Source organism: Pteropus alecto, unplaced genomic scaffold, assembly GCF_000325575.1.
Source record: "Pteropus alecto unplaced genomic scaffold, ASM32557v1 scaffold21, whole genome shotgun sequence".
Lineage (NCBI taxonomy): Eukaryota > Metazoa > Chordata > Mammalia > Chiroptera > Pteropodidae > Pteropus > Pteropus alecto.
The window spans coordinates 20,778,241-20,787,047 of NW_006436282.1; the positions used below are offsets into that span (position 1 = coordinate 20,778,241).

Genomic DNA, 8,807 nt, shown 5'->3' on the forward strand with positions numbered 1-8,807 from the left:
TTGATTTTTTTATTATTAATTTTAATTTTCTAGGTAAGTTTTTTTTTTTTTTTTTTTTGGTAAAATTTGGAAGAGAAAGAGAAAAGCTTTGGAGATGAGGTTTTTATTATTTTGCTGTTTATGTTACTCAGCATTTGATTGCTTATATTGTATTTTGCAAATGAATGTGGAAATGAGAAGTATTCGCTAAAATAATTTTCAAAAAAAAATTTTAAGTAACTTCTAGAATCCCAAATTTACTTTTCTAGGTGATAAATACATGCCTGAAAAGCCAAGTTCATATTGAAAGTGTAAATACAACTTACTGACAGCAATGTTAAAACACCCTTTTCTGTGTGCTTGTTTCTTTAAAGTCTACATGTGGAGTGTAATTCCTGGCCGCCACAAATGAACATGGGCCAAAGGGAGAATATTATATATCCCAACTGTAAATGGCTTATTTGAGATAGTGCTATGTTTATAGTTTACTTTTATCAAGTGGAAGCACCTTGGAACCAACCATCTAGTCTACATTTGTATTTGTAGACAATGGTACCAAGTATATTATTCTATGAAGCCATGACCCTGTCTTCGTGAATTACTCCATAAAGTGGGGATCTGAGGCACCTATCTAAGTAAATAAGAAAAACACACACAGACACAATCCACAACACCCTGCCACTGAGGGGGATTTAGACTGAAATTAGCCAAACTAGTTAATGAAACCAATCAAAGTAAGTCAGTCATGGCCCAAAACTTCATTGCCCCATGCCCTCTGGGCTGACCTCATCCCATCCATTAAGGACTAACATTTGTGCCATATATTTCCACACCTTCTGCTAAGTGGACATCAGGCACAGGGATGTGCTCTGTTTAACGATAGCCCATTTGGAACTTTGGAGAGATCTGATGGTAGATTAGTCAGCTTAGTCCGAAGGCATTTCAGTTTGAAGCTGCACAGATCTTCCCAATGCCTCACATTCACCTTCTCATATGGAATGTCAACCTGTGAAGATGATAATTAGCATAGCTAAATTTTATCGAGAGCTTAGTCTGTGCCAGGCATTGTTATGGGTGTTTTACATGCATTACCTCATTTAATCCTCACGACTCAAAGAACCTTGTGCTATTTTTATCTCCATCTTATAAACAAAGTTACTGGAGCTCAGCTTGGCTATGTTGCCTGCCTAGGGTCACCCAGTAAATTTAGAGTGGAGGTTTCCACCCAAGTAACCTGGCTCCAGAGTCTGTCGCCAAAAGGGTAATGGACTGTACTTTGAATAGGACTCAGCTCTTGAGTTAAAACCTAGTCTCTTCAGAAAGCCCCTGGTAAATGTGAGGCCCAAATGGAAGGCAAGCTACAAATTTTCAGATGAATCCTGTTAAATAATATTCTTAGTGTCATTCGGAAGTAACAGAAAATTTTGCCAATTTCATTATTGGAAGTACATGGGGCCTTAGGTTTGTACTCACTGGTCTTCTCAACATGGCTTTCCTATGTCTCTTTCCAGAATGAAGTGTCTATGTTGAAGAACGAGGTGGCACAGCTGAAACAGTTGTTGTTAACACATAAAGACTGCCCAATAACAGCCATGCAGAAAGAATCGCAAGGATATCTAAGTAAGTCATTGGCTTTTTTGCTTTTTTTTTTTTTTTAGTGTCTAATATTTTTTGCACTAATTTTGCATTGGATTTTATTGAAAGAGCAAAAGCAAGGTGTAGATTCACATCCAGGCAGATATCATTCTAGAATTCTAGATGCCTGCCAGACTATCCCACCAGGGAGAATCCTTATTTTTTTGACCCCTATCCATCACCATGCCCACTACCACCTGATAATTTCTGCTAAACTTTCCCTGGCATTTCACATTGTAAAATTCTACCAAATTCCAATTGTGTAGCCAGTAGGGAAATAGCCTGCTGGAGCCCAATTACCAGTGGGCTAGCAGTCTTCCAGAGGAATCCACAGGCTGGGAATGACATCCAATGCCTCGGGATATGCTGCATGTTATTCGTTGGGCTGAAAAGCTAAAGACCTTGTTTCAGTTTATTAATACGTAAAGTGGATCCCATTTTCTAGACCCCAGTTTCTGCACCTGGAATGTCGATCGGTTGGTTGAACGCTAGTTGAGTAGGGGTTGGTGGGAGGAGCCGGGATTCATGGCTGAAGGTCAATTTATTTTCAAATAATTTTTTAGATTGAGCAACACAGATTCTCCCACCACATGTGAGTATGTTTCCACATTTGATATATGGATGGCTATTTGAAAATACAAGATGGGGAAGTTCACATACCAAGACTCAAACACATCCACGTCATTTTGCTGATATAGAAAGCATGGCTTGGCTTGTAGCTATCAACTGAGAAGGCATAGCTTTATGACTACAGTTTAAAGTTTTGAAATTAACCCCTAGGAGGAAAATGTGTGAAACTCTTCTATTCCTAGTAAACGTCTAGTAACGCTTTTCTGTGCGGTCCACGAGCCTCCCCGAGAAAGCGCTATATCGGTGTGTGTGTGTGTGTGTTTTTTCCTAGGTCCAGAGAGTAGCCCAGCGGCGAGCCCGGTCCCCGCTTGCTCTCAGCAGCAGGTCATCCAGCATAACACCATCACCACTTCCTCGGCAGTCAGTGAGGTCGTAGGAAGCTCCACCCTCAGCCAGCTCACCACTCACAGAACAGACCTGAATCCAATTCTTTAAAAATCAAGGGTCAGACCCTGCCTCCAAGAAGAGCTGCCGCATACCATACGTCCTTTCTTTTAAGGGCATTTTTTTAGAATTAACTCAGACCTGGAAGACTCCTCAGTTCTTCAAAGACTGGCTTTCATTTGTATCGTTATTATGGAAATGTTGTCTTTTATACTTAGTTATATAAGGAAAAAGGGAGTTATGCAATTAATATCTATCAGCTTGGGAAGTGCTTTGGTGCTTTTCTCCAATTTTCTGGTACCAGTTCCTGTTTTTAAACTGAACTCTTTCTGTATATAGTCATGGTTTCATTCTTATCAACCCTTTGCCTAAGACATTGAATCTTATTAAACTGTGGCTTTTAGCCAAAAGGAGGCATACCTAGATGTCAACAGATGCAAGGTAACTGGGGTGAGAAGTCTGATGACATCAAAACACATATTGAGCTTGTGCTGTGATGTCATCAGAATCCCAGATAAACACAGAGCCTTTTCCGCAACTTTTTTCTCTTACTATGAAAAATTATATCCATTAATATCCAAATACGAACACCGAGCATCTCACCACCTCTCCTGCATCGGTTCGCTTCCTTGAATGCCCAGTTTTCCTCTCCATTTCCACCCTTTCCTGGGCTCCCTGTTTACTCTTATTTTTACTTTCTTCTGTTTTATTTTTTTCCCCTTTCGCGTTGCATGTAAAGAAGGAAATAATGTTTAAAGAAGAAAAAAAGTCAAACCTCAGAAATGTGGACCTAGCCATTCCTCCTTTCGCCCTTGACCCACAGCTGGAGTTCATTCAATTCTTGCTTTTTTACTAAATAGTAACCAGGAGATGTTTAATGTGCCTGATTTAATGTTTTTTTTATACTCAGAGCAAATGAAAGGTGGCTGAGCTATAGGTAAAGCACTGTTGAAGTCCAGCTGTGGAGACACAAGAGTAGGGAGCTTTGTAAGCCTCGATCCTGAAAGTCCAAATCGTGATGCGAGGCTATAACATCACACCCTCGAATTACAACTGGTTTTATATGGCCTGTCTATAATGTCGAAAATCCATGTACTATATAATAATTCAGAAGGGCTCTATTCACTACACAAATTACATTGTTCGATCATCAGCTGCTAATAGCCTAAGATTTATCGTTATTATTATTTTTTTCTTAAGCCTATGGAACCAGCTTTGCTGTTCTGGTGGGTGAAAGTAGATGAACTACTGGAGGAACAAGGACAGAAAGGAACCCTAATGTTCCCTCGGGGTGCCTTCAGCCCTCCCACTGCAGCTAGAGGACTCTGTGGCCGCTGAAAGGAGCCCCTGAATATGGCTACTCCACTCTTCTGAATAATTCTGATTTACATTTTCAACGACTTTTGTGGACTTACCCAATATAAAAAGCAGATAGTTCAGAAACACAGTTGTGCCTCCTTGAAACAAGCCATTCTACTGTGCTAATGTTTTAATATCACATCTCACAAATAACAGGGGCTAATGTTTCTCTCTAGCAGTGTAGACAGGTGCTGGTGTTTCATCTCCATTTGAATGCTTGACCTCCTAACATGAGAGAGAGTGTGTGTGTGTGTGTGTGTGTGTGTGTGTGTGTGTGTGTGTGTGAATGGGATTTAAAAGAATAGTATTTTACAAAAGGTGTAGCTTTTATAAGAGTTCAGAAAAGGGAAGGTTGTGGGGTTTTTTTTCTCACTGTAGTGTAAGAATCTATTTTGGAGAAAAAAAATATGAGGGTCGTGAAGCATGATTTTTATAACTAGTTTCAGTTTTATCTATTAACTTACATTTTAAATCAATATTTATCAACAATCTTTTCAAGTATGCAGTGCTTTCAAAAGAAAGTTTTGAGTATCTAGTGAAACTCATGACTTGGATATATGGCCTAAAAGTTAAATGTAAAAGCAAAAAAAAAAAAAAAGAAAAAGAAATAAAGCAGAAAAAAATGCAAACGAAAGGATTTTCTATTATATTTTAGACAAACATATCATTTTTAAGTATTTTAAATACCGAATTCATAGTTGTTTTGTTTTGAATCCCAGCAGTAACAGCTGAATGGTTCAACCTAACTGGCTTCCTAAGAAATGTTTAAGATTTAGCTAAAAAAGAGAAATTAACATTCTTATCTCTATTTTGAAATGAAAAATAATTTTTTCACAACTCCTGCCTAGAACTATATGTCCCCTAAAAAGGAAAAAAAAAAAAAAACCTCATTGAAATGTTTGTTCGTTTGGATTTTTTCAATTTTTATATTTTGCTTTAAGTAAACAAAAAATGTTTCTTTCTTTACTGCATGCATAGCACTTAATGAAATGGATTTTTTGAAAATCCACTGGTAATACCAGAATGTCCAGGGAGTGGGTCGTCACTAAAATTATGGTTTACTTTACTGCTGTTCCACCTCTCGATTGAAATATTTAGTTGTTAAACCAAAAGCCTGTGCAGTTAAGAACTTGCCTGAGTTTTCCTAATTCAGCAACTTGACAGTTTGACTGATGTGCATTATATATAGCTCAATTATGTCTGTTTTTCATGCTAAGTAGGCAAACCAACCACACACGTTAGCAAACGGGCCTCAACATATAATTAGAATAAACTGTCTTCTTGTTATACTCAGGGCCTTTAGGTATATTCATTAGCAGTGTGGAAATACAGTAAACGGAAGATGCCAGCTGGTTATCAGAGCTTCTTGAAATCCCAAACAGAAAGGTTTATTGGTCAGATCCAATACTCAGCTTAAGCATTTCCCTTGAAGTTTCAGCCTCCTCCAGACCATGGAATAATCAGCCTTCCTTGTTTTAGGTATACCAAGTTCCACAAAGGCCCTACCTGTTTCTACCTACCAGGTGAATCTTCACCTAAATTGAAGCATCCACATCTTAATTGTTTCTCCTTAAGACATTTCTCAACATAGGCCGGGACAGGTATAGTGGAAATTCTAGCTGTGGATGAATACTCGTTTTAAAGCCAGGCGTGAGGCCGGATGTCTTTCCTTCACACTGCCACTCATCCCTCTCCTACCTCCGCATCAATGTAGGCGAGTCGCAGTCCTATCACAGCCTGTGGGAGACGAGCAGTGGGTGCTGTCACTACGCGCGTTGTTATAACGAGGATGACTTACTCAGAGCAAATGCTCCTTGGAGCCCATCTGGTCAATGAAATCAGATGCAGCGCGTGTTCTGAACAGAGGGGCGTCAGGGGTGAATGTCAGGTAGTTGTTGCCTGTTAGTTAAGTCCGTTTTAGTATGTTAGTTGAGTTCGTCATTAAAATCTTGATAAAAGACCAGATTTTGGCTGGGTGGGGGTAGGGGGAGTTAAGCATCAGTAACTGCTATAAAACTAGCCATTCAGTTAGAGCAGTTAATAGACACCATCTAAGGAAATATATGTATGTATGTGTGTATACAGTGGAATTCAAGGACCAAAGCAAAACTGAACAGGAATCTATTAATTTAGAATTTTATAAGATATTTATTAATAAATGTTATTTTTAAACATTCCATTTGAACAGTATTCTTCTGTAGGATCGACTTGTTTTTAAAGTATTAGTTCATAATAAACTACTCTAGTTGTGTGTATCTTCATTTTTCAGGGTTTCAGATGGCTGTTCTCCATCATTTGATGGAAATGTTTGCTTAGATCTCTGTGCATAGAAATTCCAAGGATTTTAATGCTCTGTGAGTTATTTTTTAATTTGTGTTCTTAACAGTTTTTTAAAAACATGGATTTCTTTTTTCGTGTTTAAAAGTAAGCTCTTTCCTTTAGGAAGCAGAGTTCAGCTAAAGGGAATCGGTAACTATAACTGGAACAGCTTTCTTGTAAAAGTGTAAAAACAACTTCATCTCTGCTTCTCTCCACTCCACCCCAGTTTCCTAGAATGCCTTGCACTATTCAGCTTCCTTAGTGCGCTTTTTGTCCCTTCTCAAACAATGTGCAGTAGCTTTAAGCCATTCAAGCTCCATTATGCAGTATATCTGAGAAGGAAAAGGAAATAACCCATTTAAATTTGAATAAAACTGTGCCTATGCGAACAGTAGCAATTTAGAACCTCTCTTCTGCTTAAAATAATTTATATTTTAAAATTGCACTTTAGCTTTTTTGAACCCTTTCTCTTATTCTCTTTCCAACCTCCTCCCTGTCCTCAAACTTGCCTTCGCTCTTCCATCTCCAACACCCCCACCCTTCCTCCAAGGCTCTGAGCTGCATCATTTAAAATACTTTACGGAATATTTGCACCAGATACATTTTCGCGCGTTCATTAGTAGCATAGCAAAGACGTGATTCTCACATCAGCCTGGATGAAGCCTGCTACGAGAATGCCAAGAAGAGCCAGTTCATACTCTTTATCCCTTTATTCATAGCATGTTTTTTGAAAATGTTATATTATGCAACAGATGCGAGGCAGCAGCTAAGCTACACTTAAGAATTTTCTATCTCATTCTCCAAACCAAAGTGTCCTGAATGAGCCAGGAGACTTATTCTTTTGTGCATCATGGTGCACTTTGGACTGTCGTCCTAGCCATGGTCTCTCTGAGGCTGCTGAAATAACAGCGGCCCTACCTATTTCATTCCTAGATCTCAAAAATACAATGTTGCCTTGTAACGTAATGAGGGACAGCACCTGTGTTTTACCATTATAATCTAAGAAAGGATAAGAAGACACTGAAGCAATAAACTTACAAGTAAAATCCAATACTGAAACAAAGAAACAAAAAGGAAAAAAAAAAAAAACACCTTAGCTCATCGCGTTGTGAAAACGAAAAAGTGTTATGTCCATTCAAAATATTTTACTATTTCTCGTGGAGTTTTTCAGTGATGTAATGCTTATAGCCAAATTGCTTAAAGAGTGTTTATATATTTTTTTCCTTATAAATTGTCTATTTTTAAAAAAAGACTATTTAACCACAAGTTGGAGAGGGGAGTAAGGCCAAATTGCCAGCATTTGCTAAAAGATTAATATTAAGTGGCACTCTGATACCTTTCCAAGCTTGTCATCGGAGGGGGATCAATAGTTACTATTATATTTAGACCAACTTACAATATCTAGCTCATTAAAAGTCAGGATTGAGAAAGCTCTCAAGCCATTTAAGATTTTCCTACACTGAGTTTCATATTAAATAATTTTATAGATTTTTTTAACAGAATCATGTTAGTCTGAAGACTGAGAATGTGGAACCCGAATAAAGTAGCTTTAAAAACGTCATTAAAATCTTATGCACAATAAGCTAACTAGACTCTAGTTTGCTCCTTTAGAATACCAATGCTATAGAGATAATGAAAGGTATCAGCAGTGCTGAAGCAGAGGGGGTTTCAGAGAAAGGACCCTTCCCAACTAGCCAGCCAATGAAAAAGAAGCCCAACTTACCCTCTTTCCTTCTACCTTCTGCTAAATCACACCTGCCTCATACAGAGAGGAGTTCTGCCTTTGAGGTTTGTCTTGGAGAAAAGATAAGCTTGAAATGTTCTCCTTGGAGAGGACATGAGTTTTGGGATCTTCTGGAAAGTCCAGAAAAAAAAATGGCTCAATTCAAACAGACTATTCCAGGACAACTGGAATATAAATATTGTCCAAAAATAGAACTAAAATGAAAAAGTTTAGCATTGTACAAAGTAAGTGATAACTACGGAAGTCCCAAAAAAGGTGCTGTCACTTTAAGTTCTGGACTGGGGGGTTGTTTGTAATTGTAAACAGCAAAGCATTTGTGTTTGTCTATTTGTAAAGCAACCACCTTCCTTACTGGAAGGAGAAAAAAAATGGGGTACATACCTGTAAATATTTGCTGCAGCATTTAATATGTTTAATTTTATGTTAAGCTTTTTGTTGCATCGTGAATACATTATTGTTACTCGGACAATGAGTTCATTAAGACTGTTCGACTAGGTCAGATTTTTACATCTCTTTCTAGCAAGAAGAGACAAGATTTTGTGCATTTGTACAAATGTTAATAATATCACTGCAATTCCAATATAATAAAGCACTCAAATGCAAAGAACATATGTAACGTTTGTATGATGAAATTTGGGTTTGGGGATAATGACATCTGTTCTACACACAGTCTCATTCACGTCTTGGAAGCCACGACTTACTCTTGCAGGGTCACCATTATATGGGGACAAAGGGAGGTGAGATTTCCTCCTTCTCA

General features: G+C 38.1%; 1 protein-coding gene across 5 annotated transcripts in view; it reads left to right on the plus strand.

Annotated features, from left to right (window-relative positions):
- Positions 1-8,657, plus strand: part of CREB5 (cAMP responsive element binding protein 5) — a 380,590-nt gene extending 371,933 nt beyond the window's left edge. For 4 of the 5 annotated variants that reach the window (XM_015589514.2, XM_015589515.2, XM_025046871.1 and 1 more), the window contains 2 exons: positions 1,491-1,599; positions 2,516-8,657. In XM_015589514.2, coding sequence (XP_015445000.1) covers positions 1,491-1,599; positions 2,516-2,679 — 273 coding nt within the window. In that variant the 3' untranslated portion in view covers positions 2,680-8,657. Of the gene's footprint in view, positions 1-1,490; positions 1,600-2,177; positions 2,207-2,515 lie in introns of all 5 variants that reach the window. The other variant, XM_015589516.2, reaches the window with a different exon arrangement.
- Positions 8,658-8,807: the final 150 nt, after the last annotated feature.